Source organism: Bombina bombina, chromosome 7 (assembly GCF_027579735.1).
Source record: "Bombina bombina isolate aBomBom1 chromosome 7, aBomBom1.pri, whole genome shotgun sequence".
Classification (NCBI taxonomy): domain Eukaryota; kingdom Metazoa; phylum Chordata; class Amphibia; order Anura; family Bombinatoridae; genus Bombina; species Bombina bombina.
In genome coordinates this window covers 440,439,907-440,457,141 of record NC_069505.1, presented here as the reverse complement: position 1 = coordinate 440,457,141, position 17,235 = coordinate 440,439,907, and the positions used below count along the sequence as shown (strand labels likewise).

The 17,235-nt window shown below is 41.9% G+C and overlaps 1 protein-coding gene across 11 annotated transcripts in view; it reads left to right on the top strand.

The window, feature by feature from the left end:
- RBFOX2 (RNA binding fox-1 homolog 2) overlaps window positions 1-17,235 on the top strand; it is a 554,363-nt gene that overhangs the window by 474,713 nt on the left and 62,415 nt on the right. For 9 of the 11 annotated variants that reach the window (XM_053721361.1, XM_053721368.1, XM_053721366.1 and 6 more), the window contains 3 exons: window positions 12-236; window positions 2,354-2,497; window positions 8,671-8,724. In XM_053721361.1, coding sequence (XP_053577336.1) covers window positions 12-236; window positions 2,354-2,497; window positions 8,671-8,724 — 423 coding nt within the window. The remainder of the gene's footprint in view (window positions 1-11; window positions 237-2,353; window positions 2,498-8,670; window positions 8,725-17,235) is intronic. The other 2 variants (XM_053721363.1, XM_053721364.1) reach the window with 1 other exon arrangement.

Below are 17,235 nucleotides of genomic sequence, written 5' to 3'. Positions count from 1 at the left end.
CTCTCTTGCAGGGTAATCAGGAGCCAGCCGCTACTCCTGACACCATGGTGCAGCCCTTTGCCGCCATCCCCTTCCCCCCACCTCCCCAAAATGGTCTTTCCACTGACTATGGGAGCCAGCACACACAAGACTATGCTGCACCCTCCAATGAACTTGGCCTGCCACTGTACGGAGGAGGACAAAGCCACACAGAGCACAGTGCCCCCACCACCAGTACAGCCAATGCATCCAGCACGGTGTGTAGACTAGTAATGTGTCCCCCATATGTCCTATTACTTTCTCCTGTAGCCTCACTGTATCATCTGCCTCTTGTTCCTCCTCTCAGACCCATCACTGTTACAGCCTGACGTCTTCTCTTTCTGACTCAGACCCATCACTGTTACAGCCTGACGTCTTCTCTTTCTGACTCAGACCCATCACTGTTACAGCCTGACGTTTTCTCTCTCTGACTCAGACCTATCCCTATCAGAGAGACAAAACGCCAGGCTGTAACAGTGATAGGTCTTGAGTCAGAGAGAGAAAATATCAGGCTGTAACAGTGATGGGTGAGTCAGAAAGAGAAAACGTCAGGCTGTAACAGTGATAGGTCTGAGTCAAAGAGAGAATGTCAGGCTGTAACAGTGATAGGTCTGAGTCAGAGAGAGAGAAAACATCAGGCTGTAACAGTGATAGGTCTGAGTCAGAGAGAGAAAACATCAGGCTGTAACAGTGATAGGTCTGAGTCAGAGAGAAAACGTCAGGCTGTAACAGTGATAGGTCTTAGTCAGAGAGAGAAAATGTCAGGCTGTAACAGTGATGGATGAGTCAGAAAGAGAAAACGTCAGGCTGTAACAGTGATAGGTCTGAGTCAGAGAGAGAAAATATCAGGCTGTAACAGTGATGGGTGAGTCAGAAAGAGAAAACGTCAGGCTGTAACAGTGATAGGTCTGAGTCAGAGAAAGAAAACATCAGGCTGTAACAGTGATAGGTCTGAGTCAGAGAGAGAACGTCAGGCTGTAACAGTGATAGGTCTGAGTCAGAAAGAGAAAACGTCAGGCTGTAACAGTGATCGGTCTTAGTCAGAGAGAGAAAATGTCAGGCTGTAACAGTGATGGATGAGTCAGAAAGAGAAAAGGTCAGGCTGTAACAGGGATGGGTCACTTTCTAACTGATCCATCACTGTTAGAGCCCAATGTTTTGATGGTTTCTCTTTCTGACTCTGAGCCATTACTATTACATCCTGTTTCACTTTTTGACTCTGATCCATCACTACTACATTTTGTTTCACTTTCTGACTCTTATCCATCTATCACATCCTGGTTCTCTTTCTGACTCTGAGCCATTACTATTACATCCTGTTTCACTTTCTGACTCTGATCCATCACTATTACATCCTGTTTCACTTTCTGACTCTGATCCATCACTATTACATCCTGTTTCACTTTCTGATTCTGATCCATTACTATTACATCCTGTTTCACTTTCTGACTCTGATCCATCACTATTACATCCTGTTTCACTTTCTGACTCTGATCCATCACTATCACATTTTATTTCACTTTCTGACTCTGATCCATCACTATTATATTTTGTTTCTCTTTCTGACTCTGATCCATCACTATTACATCCTGTTTCTCTTTCTGACTCTGATCCATCACTATTACATCCTGTTTCTCTTTCTGACTCTGATCCATCACTAATACATTTTATTTCTCTTTCTGACTCGGATCCATCACTATTACATCCTGTTTCTCTTTCTGACTCTGATCCATCACTATTACATCCTGTTTCTCTTTCTGACACGGATCTATCACTATTACATCCTGTTTCTCTTTCTGACTCTGATCTATCACATTTTATTTCACTTTCTGACTCTGATCCATCACTATTATATTTTGTTTCTCTCTCTGACTCGGATCCATCACTATTACATACTGTTTCTCTTTCTGACTCGGATCCATCACTATTACATACTGTTTCTCTTTCTGACTCGGATCCATCACTATTATATTTTGTTTCTCTTTCTGACTCTGATCCATCACTATTGCATCCTTTTTCTCTTTTTGACTCTGATCCATCACTATTACATCCTGTTTCTCTTTCTGACTCTGATCCATCACTATACATCCTGTTTCTCTTTCTGACTGATCCATCACTATTATATTTTGTTTCTCTTTCTGACTCGGATCCATCACTATTATATTTTGTTTCTCTTTCTGACTCGGATCCATCACTATTATATTTTGTTTCTCTTTCTGACTCGGATCCATCTTGTCTCTTCTTTATATTTATTGGTTTGATTGTATCTCTAGTTTTTGCTCCCACCATTCACTCCACTGAATCCTCATGTTTGTCTTGTTGTTTTTGTCCTCAGCAGACAGACAGCGCACAGACAGAAGGACAGCCACAGCAAACACAGAGCAATGAAAGCACAGAAACCAAACCCACACCAAAAAGACTCCATGTCTCTAATATTCCCTTCCGCTTCCGGGACCCAGACTTGCGCCAAATGTTTGGGGTGAGTCTATTAGCTTTATTGTTTTAACACTGTTAACGCAGAGAGGTTTATGCAATTTTACTGAAACTAAAACTCTGCTGTTCATCAGAAAGAAAATACCATGTTTTCTGTTACTTAAAGGAAATGTACATTTTAATGAATCAGTGCCGGTTTTTAAAAATACTATTAAAACAGGGGCACTTTCATTCATTAAAGTTTACATTGCAGCGTATTTTAGAAATACTTAACTTTTTCTTCACCAAAGCTGGATCGGCGATCCCCTGACCTGCTTCTTCCTGCTGTACTTACACAGCAATGACGAAACCGGCTTCCTTCAATCACGGCGTGACCTCATGAGATGGAAGCTCTGGAGGGGAAGCCATGATTGGAGGAAGACGGTTTCGTCATTGGTGACGTAAGGACAGAGGAACTGCGGGCGGGGAACGGCGATCTGGCTTTACTGAAGGAAAAGGTATTTCTAAAATACGCTGCAATGTAAACTTTAATGAATGAAAGTGCCCCTGTTTTTAATAGTATTTTTAAAAACCGGGCACTGTTTCATGAAAGTTTACATTCACTTTAATGTGCAACGCGACAACACAAGGCATTTCCCTAGCACTGAAATTAGTGTAACTTTTGTTGGTATTAATGAAAATATTAAACTTCACACCAACAAACTCACAGCACACATTTGTAAAGATGCCTCTACTTATTCGCTGGAGAATGGGCAATAATTCTGTGCAAATGCTTAGTAAGTTCTAATACCATACATATGTCCTCCTATAGTATCAACCCTACAATTAATTGTGCTGTGGCTTTCTTTAAGCCTATAATTTTGATAATTTAGGGAATCCCTAAACAATGATTATAGTTCCTTACAGATTACAGACACATTTTCTGGGGTTATACTGTGTATTAATAATCTGAAGACCATTTCCCTAAAATTCAAATAAAGCAGCTGAGTTTAAAAACATTCTGGGGACTTGTGTGGTGGCAAAAATACCATCCAGGTATAAAAATATCACTTGTTCTGGTGTAATACCGGATGTATTGGTCTCTACCTAGTGCCTATAAGAGTTGCGGTTTAGCACAGCACTAATTTCACGGTCTACGGGAGCGCTGCAGTGTATACTTTCAGTAGTTTTCTAATATCATCCCCTCTGACCTAGGCCCTAATATTCAAAACATTGTCAGACCCACAAGAAATTGCCTTTTTTGGCTCACCATTCTCGCAGTAAGTGGGTCTTAAGATATATTCCAAAAAAAGTGGGCTGAACCTGTCTATCCTGATGAGTGGCGATGTGTCTCACATAGAAAATAATAGGGATCTCAGCTTCCGCAAAAGTCTGCCAACACTGATTTTTAGCTGCGACATTGGTTGGGAGGGGGTTGGAGCATAGATTATGCATTCACCAAAACAAAAAATGGTTTCACTGTAGTAACACTTCAAGTTATGCATATGTAAATGATGTTGTACTGAACAGTCATTAGATTTCTCACAATGTAAATTCTCACCAGTGAAAAGCTGTCGATACTGATATGACTGAAAAGGTGTATGTAACATGAGAGCGGTGAATATTACCCACTCACAGCAATGGTTCACAATTAAAGGGACACTCAGGTTAAATTAAATTTTCATGATTCCGATACAGCATGTAATTTTAAACAACTTTCCAATTTACTTCCATTAAAAAAAATGTGCACAGTCTTTTATATTTACAATTTTTGAGTCACCAGATCCTACTGAGCATGTGCAAGAACTCAGACTATACGTATATGCATTTGTGATTGGCTGATTGCTATCACATGGTACAAGGGGAGTGGAAATATACATAACTTTGAAATTTGTTATAAAAAAATCTACTACTCATTTGAAGTTCAGACTAAGTGCTATTGCATTGTCTTGTTATCTTGCATTTGTTGATTATGCAAATCTAATGTGTTGACTGCTCCTTTAAGACAGGTTACTTGTATGGAAAGCCCATATATTCATAGAAACATAGAATTTGACGGTAGTTAAGAACCAAAAAGACCCATCAAGGCTACCCATATTACATGTTACTTTTTCCTTAGGATAGCCTTATGCATGTCCCAGGCATTTTTTAATTCCTTTACAGTCTTTGTGTTTACCACCTCAAATGGAAGTTTACTCTATGAATCCACCACCCTTTCTGTAAAAAAATGCTTCCTCACATTTCTCCTGAATCTGCTACCCTCTAACTTTAGATTGTGACCCCTTGTTTTGGCATTTATTTTTGTGAAAAATGCTTTCAGCTTCTATTTTATTAAGTCCCTTCATATATTTGAAGGTTTCTATCATGTTGCCTCTTTCCCTTCTATCCTAAACTATGCATATTTAGATCATAGAGTCTTTCTTTGTATGTTTTGTATTTTAGACCATGTACCATATAGTAGCCCTCCTTTGGACAGCTTCTAGTTTATTTATATCTGTCTGAAGATATGGTCTCCAGAACTGTACACTGTATTCAGATTCGGTCTAACTAATGATCTGTAAAGTGGCATAAGAACCTTGCTATTTCTGCTACTAAAACCTCTTCCAATGCAACCAAGCATTTGACTGACCTTGCTGGCTGCACTGCTGCATTGTGTACCAAATTTTATATCATCTGAAATAATAATTCCCAAGTCCCTTTCTTCTTTAGTTACAATGTACCATCCTATATAATAAAAGGCCAGGTATGTTTGTCAGATGCAGTCATGCGCAGTAGAGACTGCGCGAGGACAAACATACCTGGCCTTTAGGATTGACATGAGACACTCAGCAGAGCAGGGGAAGCGGCCGTTGGGAGGGCATGGTGGGGTGGAGTGGACGTGGCGAGGGGGCGTGAGGATCTGTGTCTAACTGCATGCAAGACTAAGTGCGGCCGTACTGTAGCGTATGCGCGGGAGACTAAGTGCAGCCTTTAGGATCACCACAGATCCGGTACTGTATCTATAACGTAAGTGTGAGACTTATTGCGGCCTTAAGGATTACCATAGATCCGTTACTGTAACGTAAGCGTGCAAGACTAATTACGGCCTTAAGATCACTGCGCATGAAAAAGTGCCAGACACTGCGCCAGACTGCACTACAGTACAGTACCGGAGTAAAATTGCCATACACTGTGCGAGACTATGCTAAGCTACAATAATACTATCCCACAGGAGAGAGACAAAAAAAAAACATAATATAACAATGCCTAAAAAAATAAATAAAACTGTAGACAAACACTACACTACATTAGCAAAGAGATATAGAGAAGAAAAACACAAAACGCCTACCAAAAAAAATATAAGGGAGAGAAAGAGGAATTAGGGATAGAGAGATATGGATATAGATGGAGGGATAGAGAGATAGGGAAAGAGATAGAGGGATAGGGATAGAGGGATAGGGATAGAGGGATAGGGATAGAGGGATAGGGATATAGAGACAGAGATAGAGGGATAGGGATAGAGATAGAGGGATAGAGATAGAGGGATAGGGATAGAGATAGAGGGATAGGGATAGAGATAGAGGAATAGAGAGATAGGGATAGAGATAGAGGAATAGAGAGATAGGGATAGAGATAGAGGGATAGAGATAGAGGGATAGAGATAGAGGGATAGAGATAGAGGGATAGAGATAGAGGGATAGAGATAGAGGGATAGAGATAGAGGGATAGAGATAGAGGGATAGAGATAGAGGGATAGAGGGATAGGGATATAGATATATAGGGATAGAGAAAGAGGGATAGGGATAGAGGGCTAGGGATAGAGATAGAGGGATAGGAACAGAGGGATAGAGATAGAGGGATAGAGATAGAGGGATAGAGATAGAGGGATAGAGATAGAGGGATAGAGATAGAGGGATAGAGATAGAGGGATAGAGATAGAGGGATAGAGATAGAGGGATAGAGATAGAGGGATAGAGATAGAGGGATAGAGATAGAGGGATAGAGATATAGATATATAGGGATAGAGAAAGAGGGATAGGGATAGGGATAGAGGGCTAGGGATAGAGATAGAGGGATAGGAACAGAGGGATAGAGGGATAGAGATAGAGGGATAGAGATAGAGGGATAGAGATAGAGGGATAGAGATAGAGGGATAGAGATAGAGGGATAGAGATAGAGGGATAGAGATAGAGGGATAGAGATAGAGGGATAGAGATAGAGGGATAGAGATAGAGGGATAGAGATAGAGGGATAGAGATAGAGGGATAGAGATAGAGGGATAGAGATAGAGGGATAGGGATAGAGGGCTAGGGATAGAGATAGAGGGATAGGAACAGAGGGATAGAGATAGAGGGATAGAGATAGAGGGATAGAGATAGAGGGATAGAGATAGAGGGATAGAGATAGAGGGATAGAGACAGAGGGATAGAGACAGAGGGATAGAGATAGAGGGATAGAGACAGAGGGATAGAGACAGAGGGATAGAGATAGAGGGATAGAGATAGAGGGATAGAGATAGAGGGATAGAGATAGAGGGATAGAGATAGAGGGATAGAGATAGAGGGATAGAGATAGAGGGATAGAGATAGAGGGATAGAGATAGAGGGATAGAGATAGAGGGATAGGGATAGAGGGCTAGGGATAGAGATAGAGGGATAGGAACAGAGGGATAGAGATAGAGGGATAGAGATAGAGGGATAGAGATAGAGGGATAGAGATAGAGGGATAGAGATAGAGGGATAGAGACAGAGGGATAGAGACAGAGGGATAGAGATAGAGGGATAGAGACAGAGGGATAGAGATAGAGGGATAGAGATAGAGGGATAGAGATAGAGGGATAGAGATAGAGGGATAGAGATAGAGGGATAGAGATAGAGGGATAGAGATAGAGGGATAGAGATAGAGGGATAGAGATAGAGGGATAGAGATAGAGGGATAGAGATAGAGGGATAGAGATAGAGGGATGGGGTTAGAGGGATGGGGTTAAAGGGATCGAGATAGAGGGATGGGGTTAAAGGGATAGGGATAGAGGGATAGAGAGATAGGGTTAGAGGGATAGAGAGATAGGGTTAGAGGGATAGAGAGATAGGGTTAGAGGGATAGGGTTAAAGGGAAAGAGTTAGAGGCATAAGGTTAGAGGGATAGGGTTAGAGGGATAGAGTTAGAGGGATAGAGATAGAGGGATGGGGTTAGAGGGATGGGGTTAGAGGGATGGGGTTAAAGGGATCGAGATAGAGGGATGGGGTTAAAGGGATAGGGATAGAGGGATAGAGAGATAGGGTTAGAGGGATAGAGAGATAGGGTTAGAGGGATAGAGAGATAGGGTTAGAGGGATAGAGAGATAGGGTTAGAGGGATAGGGTTAAAGGGAAAGAGTTAGAGGCATAAGGTTAGAGGGATAGGGTTAGAGGGATAGAGATATAGGGATAGATGGATATATATAAGGGATAGAGGGATAGACATAGATGGATAGGGATAGGGATAGAGAGGTAGAGATAGAGGGATAGGAATAGGTGGATAGATATAAGGGATAGAGGGATATAGATATAGGGATAGAAATAGAGGGATAGAGGTATATGGATAGAGGTATATGGATAAAGGTATATGGATAGAGGGGTAGGGATAGATGGATATAGGGATAGATGGATATAGGGATAGATGGAAAGAGGGATGGAAGGATAGGGATATAGGGAGAGAGATATGCCTCCTAAGAAGTATATGTCTTTCTTTACACAATTTGGCCCATGTACACGGGCTTTAACACTAGTTCATCTATAATTGGCCTTAGGGTTTTTGGATCCTATATGCATAATTTTGCTCTTGGTAATATTCGTGATGTCTGAGATCCACTTGAATAAAGACAAAAAAATAAAAAAACACCCTCCTATTAAACCTATAGGAGCTGGGATATTGTGGGTGTTTGATAGATTAAGTGATGTCATAATTCCATTATTATATTGACACAAGTAAAATTGTAGTGCCCTACAGAACTGTGTAAAGGGATCATTTTACATTACACCTTTAATGTATCGCCAGCATCGCCACCCACTGATGTCACATTTACAATCTCGACCCCGTGACTGATCCCTTTTGAATATATCACCACGTTGTGGCTGTTTTGATGATCAGGGCCCTAGAGAAAGGTTTGAGGGGAATGAGCTGTTGTAGATGTGAGTCTATTGTTTCTTTACATGATAAACATTATTGGAATTTACTTGGAGGAGAAGGGTTATTTACAATTCTTTTTTTTTTCTCTGTACAGCAATTTGGTAAAATCCTGGATGTGGAAATCATATTTAATGAGCGGGGTTCCAAGGTAAGCTGCCTCTACCCTTGTTTCTGAGATTTGTAGTTGTGTGGGGTAAGCATCTCCTGGGGTTTGAGGACACTGCCTCATTAGTAGTATCTGATACGTTACAAAACAAAATCTATATTCCCTGATAAATTAATGTCTTCATGCTTGAGGTGTTGGTTATAGTGGGATATGTATCTTGTGCATTCTTTGAATGAGTTGAAGCGTCTGGATGTTCAGGACGCTCCCTTCCTATGTATACCCTCTTCTTTACAGCTTTAATTCACATATAGTCCAGCCAAAACCAATTTGAAAAGTGAAAGAGAAGCAATTTGACCCTAAAACATTTCCCTTGGAGCCCAAATGAAACACAGAACACATAAAATAACATCTAGATCTTCTGTTCTTGCACTCTCATAGAGACATATTTCCGTACTAGTGGGCAACCCACAAGGAAAGGTTGGGACAAAAAGACCTCTAGATGTTAGGAAGAACAGTCTGCAAGAGCTGCCGGTGGGGAAGACACAAACATGCACATCTATAGTCTGGGATGAATGCAAGAAAGATCACGTGACTGCCTTACAGAGCTTCTCGTCTGAAGTTTTATGGTGCTAGGAGCCATCCACAACTTTATTACAGTCTTCACCAGAGGAGGCTCTAGACTTAGTGAGGTCTTAGGCAAAACTAAAAAATGAGGCCCCTCATTACACACACGGGGGGAAAAAGCAAAAAATAGCCCCATATATTTGTTTAGACAATATTTCTTATGCAAGGAGCCTAGAATAAATCTGTTATTTCAGAATGTACATAATAATACAGGTGAAGTCATAAAGCAAGGTGGCTTAAAGAGTCATAAACAGGCTGAGATTTGTGCATATCATAAAAGGGCTAATTAATTACAGTTTGCATTAAAAATTGTTTAAAAATTGCTGGCAAGAATTATGTCAGGTATATGCCTCAGCCAATCACTGACCATATGCATAGCCCTACTGTAGCTATTATGTCAGGTATATGCCTCAGCCAATCACTGACCATATGTATAATAGCCCTACTGTAGCTATTATGTCAGGTATATGCCTCAGCCAATCACTGACCATATGCATAGCCCTACTGTAGCTATTATGTCAGGTATATGCCTCAGCCAATCACTGACCGTATGCATAGCCCTACTGTAGCTATTATGTCAGGTATATGCCTCAGCCAATCACTGACATATGTATAATAGCCCTACTGTAGCTATTATGTCAGGTATATGCCTCAGCCAATCGCTGACCATATGTATAATAGCCCTACTGTAGCTATTATGTCAGGTATATGCCTCAGCCAATTACTGACCATATGTATAATAGCCCTACTGTAGCTATTATGTCAGGTATATGCCTCAGCCAATCACTGACATATGTATAATAGCCCTACTGTAGCTATTATGTCAGGTATATGCCTCAGCCAATCGCTGACCATATGTATAATAGCCCTACTGTAGCTATTATGTCAGGTATATGCCTCAGCCAATCACTGACCGTATGCATAGCCCTACTGTAGCTATTATGTCAGGTATATGCCTCAGCCAATCACTGACCATATGCATAACCCTACTGTAGCTATTATGTCAGGTATATTCCTCAGCCAATCACTGACCATATGCATAGCCCTACTGTAGCTATTATGTCAGGTATATGCCTCAGCCAATCACTGACCATATGCATAGCCCTACTGTAGCTATTATGTCAGGTATATGCCTCAGCCAATCACTGACATATGTATAATAGCCCTACTGTAGCTATTATGTCAGGTATATGCCTCAGCCAATCGCTGACCATATGTATAATAGCCCTACTGTAGCTATTATGTCAGGTATATGCCTCAGCCAATCACTGACCGTATGCATAGCCCTACTGTAGCTATTATGTCAGGTATATGCCTCAGCCAATCACTGACCATATGCATAACCCTACTGTAGCTATTATGTCAGGTATATGCCTCAGCCAATCACTGACCATATGCATAGCCCTACTGTAGCTATTATGTCAGGTATATGCCTCAGCCAATCACTGACCATATGCATAGCCCTACTGTAGCTATTATGTCAGGTATATGCCTCAGCCAATCACTGACCGTATGCATAGCCCTACTGTAGCTATTATGTCAGGTATATGCCTCAGCCAATCACTGACCGTATGTATAATAGCCCTACTGTAGCTATTATGTCAGGTATATGCCTCAGCCAATCGCTGACCATATGTATAATAGCCCTACTGTAGCTATTATGTCAGGTATATGCCTCAGCCAATCGCTGACCATATGTATAATAGCCCTACTGTAGCTATTATGTCAGGTATATGCCTCAGCCAATCACTGACCATATGTATAATAGCCCTACTGTAGCTATTATGTCAGGTATATGCCTCAGCCAATCGCTGACCATATGTATAATAGCCCTACTGTAGCTATTATGTCAGGTATATGCCTCAGCCAATCACTGACCATATGTATAATAGCCCTACTGTAGCTATTATGTCAGGTATATGCCTCAGCCAATCACTGACCATATTTATAGCCCTACTGTAGCTATTATGTCAGGTATATGCCTCAGCCAATCACTGACCATATGTATAATAGCCCTACTGTAGCTATTATGTCAGGTATATGCTTCAGCCAATCACTGACCATATGTATAATAGCCCTACTGTAGCTATTATGTCAGGTATATGCCTCAGCCAATCACTGACCATATGTATAATAGCCCTACTGTAGCTATTATGTCAGGTATATGCCTCAGCCAATCACTGACCATATGTATAATAGCCCTACTGTAGCTATTATGTCAGGTATATGCCTCAGCCAATCACTGAACATATGTATAATAGCCCTACTGTAGCTATTATGTCAGGTATATGCCTTAGCCAATCACTGACCATATGCATAGCCCTACTGTAGCTATTATGTCAGGTATATGCCTTAGCCAATCACTGACCATATGGATAATAGCCCTTCTGTAGCTATTATGTCAGATATATGCCTCAGCCAATCACTGACCATATGTATAATAGCCCTACTGTAGCTATTATGTCAGGTATATGCCTCAGCCAATCACTGACCATATGTATAATAGCCCTACTGTAGCTATTATGTCAGGTATATGCCTCAGCCAATCACTGAACATATGTATAATAGCCCTACTGTAGCTATTATGTCAGGTATATGCCTTAGCCAATCACTGACCATATGCATAGCCCTACTGTAGCTATTATGTCAGGTATATGCCTTAGCCAATCACTGACCATATGTATAATAGCCCTTCTGTAGCTATTATGTCAGGTATATGCCTCAGCCAATCACTGACCATATGCATAGCCCTACTGTAGCTATTATGTCAGGTATATGCCTTAGCCAATCATAGACCATATGTATAATAGCCCTACTGTAGCTATTATGTCAGGTATATGCCTCAGCCAATCACTGACCATATGTATAATAGCCCTACTGTAGCTATTATGTCAGGAATATGCATCAGCCAATTACTGACCATATGCAGCCCTACTGTAGCTATTATGTCAGGTATATGCCTTAGCCAATCACTGACCATATGTATAATAGCCCTACTGTAGCTATTATGTCAGGTATATGCCTCAGCCAATCACTGACCATATGTATAATAGCCCTACTGTAGCTATTATGTCAGGTATATGCCTCAGTTAATCACTGACCATATGTATAATAGCCCTACTGTAGCTATTATGTCAGGTATATGCCACAGTAGACTAAAGCCAGACCATTGGCCCATGCACCCTTTTATGCTGAAAGTATGTCACATCAGACCCCAGGACCAAATGCAAAGCCCCCTTACACCTTTGTTTATACTAGATATATACTAAATCAGGCCAGAAACATGGTCCACTGATACCCTCATAGGCCAGATATATGTCACATTAGATCCCAGCTACAGACAAGATACATGACTCCCTGAAGAACTTTAGACGGGGTATGTGTCACATCAGTACCGCAGACCAGTTTGTTCATTTCCCCCCACAGGCTCATTCTGCTAGATAAATTCCATATTATTTAGCGCTCACAAACAGATGAGTGCGTGTAGGTGCATACACACATTTAAATGTCTACACACACCCACACACTATACATAGTCCCTGCAAACTAGGCATTCATGGAACACAGGGCTTATTGAAGCAGGATTCCCTACTTTATAATGTGCCTGGACACTTCTGTTCTATCCCTGGTCATATCTATTAATATTTGTCTATATGACTGTGCTTGGAGGAAGCCGGTGGGCTGGACTACTATGCTACCAACAACTGATTGTTGCAAGAAAAAAAATGCTGATTTTTTTCTATGCCCCTGTGTGAGGCTCCATCTAGAGTGAGGCCTTAGGCAATCACCTATTTTGCCTAATGGTAGAGTCGCCTCTGGTCTTCACCTTGAAAGGAGGTGATGAGTCAATTTTAAGTTACACACCATAATTAACATAAGTAACTCCAACCAGCCATAGAAGCTTCTTGATCCAGTCTAGGGCTAGAATAAATGTCAAAAATAGCTTGGTGATTTCCAGATAACTTCCCAATAATTCTGAGGCTTCAGACGGACTGAATAGACATTTATCACTGAATTGATGTTCAAGGAGTTAATCATCCTAAGAAGAAAGTCCTAACCATAGCCTTACCCTAATAGAAAAGGGAAAGAAAGCCGAGCACCAAACTGCAAGACGCATCTATCTGTAGATAAAGTCTCAATAATAGGTTCTTAAAAAGAAACAACCTTAAAGGCAACTTAAGAATATGGTGAAAAGGTTGATGATGATTAACTTCAGAACCCCAAGAAGGAATGGGATATCGGAAAACAAGATTATTTCTAAAAGTCTAAAAACATGGTCATGACATCAAACTGGGAAAATAAGACACATTGTGATGTGCTTTAAGTGAATCTAGGTTATTATTCAAGGGGGGGGGGGGGGGCAGACAGTCTGGGTTGTCACAGCCTCAAGCTGATCACATTAAATTAGGCCATAGGGGAAACTGATCAAAGTCAGCGTAAGATCTTAATCCAAAAGCGTCTTTTGTTTAATGCATTGTCATTTTTATATCACTAAAGTGTAATAGTTGACTACTGATTGTTACTAGAGGAAATATTGTATAGCTGTTACAAGCATAAAGTGATGAGACACCAAGTGTTCCATTGCAAACCCAATAAACCAGAAGCAGTGCCAGAAAATATCCCTAGAGAAACTAGGGTCAGAAATATCTTGAAAACTCAGATTTGTCCAAAGTAACCACAATACCAGGGGTAGCCTCCAAGTGATTTGTGCCTATAGCAAATGGTCAGCTAAATGTTTATAGATATCGTAGTATATATGGGAGCAAATAGAGTATAACCAAGATATTCTGCTACATGCTGCCCTCAAATAGATCGGTGGTAGTCAGGCTCTTAAGGGAAGCAAACTTCCTTTTTAATGTCTGTACAATAATAACTGCACCTTTCACTACCTAACTTGAAATGGGTAGAAAAAGAACTAAGTCCAGTGGGATAGGATGGGAGTGCCCTGTAATTGTTTCTTCCATTTGAGAAAGCACAAGACCATACACTAACCGAATATGATGTCACAAGTGTCAGAAAATGTCAATTTGTATTTGCAGAAAAAATGAAGAGCACTTGGGTATCAGAATGATGTAGTTTACCGAGTCTGAGGGGCGTCTGTGTAGAATTCTCATTCTTGTATTTGTTTAAAGACATCTTGCCAGCAATAGCATCAGTGTTGTATGTTTAGAAACGTTATTTTACCAAAAAAGTGTCTGCTTTTTGACCCCAGGAGATGTAGCTTCCTAAATGCTGTGTGTAACAGAACAAACTGGCAGTTGCACAAGGGGTGAGGTCTGCAGTGCGTTACAGAACAAACTGGCAGTTGCACAAGGGATGAGGTCTGCAGTGCGTTACAGAACAAACTGGCAGTTATACAAGGGGTGAGGTCCACACTGCGTTACAGAACAAACTGGCAGTTGCACAAGAGGTGAGATCTGCAGTGCGTTACAGCACAAACTGGCAGTTGCGCAAGAGATGAGGTCCGCAGTGCGTTACAGAACAAACGGGCAGTTGCGCAAGGGATGAGGTCTGCAGTGCATTACAGAACAAACTGGCAGTTATACAAGGGGTGAGGTCCACACTGCGTTACAGAACAAACTGGCAGTTGCGCAAGGGATGAGGTCCGCAGTGCGTTACAGAACAAACGGGCAGTTGCGCAAGGGGTGAGGTCCGCAGTGCATTACAGAACAAACTGGCAGTTACACAAGGAGTGAGGTCCACAGTGCGTTACAGAACAAACTGGCAGTTGCACAAGAGGTGAGGTCTGCAGTGCGTTACAGCAAAAACTGGCAGTTGCGCAAGAGATGAGGTCCGCAGTGCGTTACAGAACAAACGGGCAGTTGCGCAAGGGATGAGGTCTGCAGTGCGTTACAGAACAAACGGGCAGTTGCGCAAGGGATGAGGTCTGCAGTGCATTACAGAACAAACTGGCAGTTATACAAGGGGTGAGGTCCACACTGCGTTACAGAACAAACTGGCAGTTGCGCAAGGGATGAGGTCCGCAGTGCGTTACAGAACAAACGGGCAGTTGCGCAAGGGGTGAGGTCCGCAGTGCATTACAGAACAAACTGGCAGTTACACAAGGAGTGAGGTCCACAGTGCGTTACAGAACAAATGGGCAGTTGCACAAGGGGTGAGGTTTGCAGTGCGTTACAGAACAGATGGGCAGTTACACAAGGGGTGAGGTCCGCAGTGCGTTACAGAACAAACAGGCAGTTGCGCAAGGGGTGAGGTTCGCAGTGCGTTACAGAACAAACGGGCAATTGCACAAGGGGTGAGGTTCGCAGTGCGTTACAGAACAGATGGGCAGTTACACAAGGGGTGAGGTCCGCAGTGCGTTACAGAACAAACGGGCAGTTGCCCAAGGGGTGAAGTTCGCAGTGCGTTACAGAACAGGCAGTTGCACAAGGGGTGAGGTCCGCAGTGCGTTACAGAACAAACGGGCAGTTGCACAAGGGATGAGGTTCACAGTGCGTTACAGAACAAACGGGCAGTTACACAAGGGGTGAGGTCCGCAGTGCGTTACAGAACAAACGGGCAGTTATACAAGGGGTTGAGGTCCACAGTGCGTTACAGAACAAACGGGCAGTTGCGCAAGGGATGAGGTCCGCAGTGCGTTACAGAACAAATGGGCAGTTGCGCAAGGGATGAGGTCCGCAGTGCGTTACAGAACAAACGGGCAGTTGCTCAAGGGATGAGGTCCGCTTAGAATAGCACCGGATGCTGTTCTAGAGTCATGAAAGTTGTCATTTATATGTGAAAAAGGATGACGCATCCTGGCGTGTTTTGTGATCTAAAAGTAACGTCAGCGCCCTGGTTGTAAATAGTTATTTATATAAGCAGCTCATATCCTATAGAGAAGTGATGTCTATAAACTCTCTGCTAGCTCTCACATTACTCCAGTCTTTAGTGATCAGGAGAATAACAGACGCATTGTGATGCGCTTTAAGTGAATCTAGGTTTCTATTTGGGGGGGGGGGCGGGGGCAGACAGTCTGGGTTGTCACAGCCTCAAGCTGATCACATTAAATTAGGCCATAGGGGAAACTGATCAAAGTCAGCGTAAGATCTTAATCCAGAAGCATCTTTTGTTTAATGCATTGTCATTTTTATATCACTAAAGTGCAATAATTGAGTCCTTGGAACATGACCGACATAAGCATATAAATCAGGGATGTGTCACTAATATCACAACTACTCAAGGATGGTTAGATGCAGTGCATGTGTGGCCAAGTTGTACACGAGTATCCTTACGATCTTCTGGGGTTTGAGGCGTCACGCCATTAAAGGGACAGTCTACTCCAGAATTGTTATTGTTTAACCCCTTAGTGACCACAGAACTTATCCATTTTCTGACCGTTTGGGACCAAGTCTATTTCTTTAAGACACAATGAGTCCATGGATCATCATAATTACTAATGGAATATTCACCTCCTGGTCAGCAGGAGGAGGCAAAGAGCACCACAGCAGAGCTGTTAAATAGCTCCTCCCTTCCCTCCCACCCCAGTCATTCTCTTTGCCTATGTTAGTGATAGGAAGAGGTAAAGTGAGGTGTTAGATTAGATTCTTCAATCAAGAGTTTATTATTTTTAAAGTAGTGCCAGATTGTGCTGCATGGATTAACATGTGAATAAGGATGTTTTTACATTTATGCCCTTTATACTATTGCAAAAACTTTTCTGCCTCATATGTGCGTACAGTTGCAATTCAGAGATAAGCCTTTTATTAGAGCCAACATTGTCTTGATTGTTGTAAGAAACATTCGGACAAAGGTTTTTTATACCCGCAGCCTTCTCCTCAAGTGTCCTATATAAAAATAAATAAATAAATAAAATAATTACCGTCCATTCTTTCAGTGCCCTGCGTTTCCTCCACGACTCCCCTGGAGTTATTTTGCAAGACATCGTTTCCCGCTGGTGCGAAGCGGTCGCAAGTGCGTTGTCGGCTT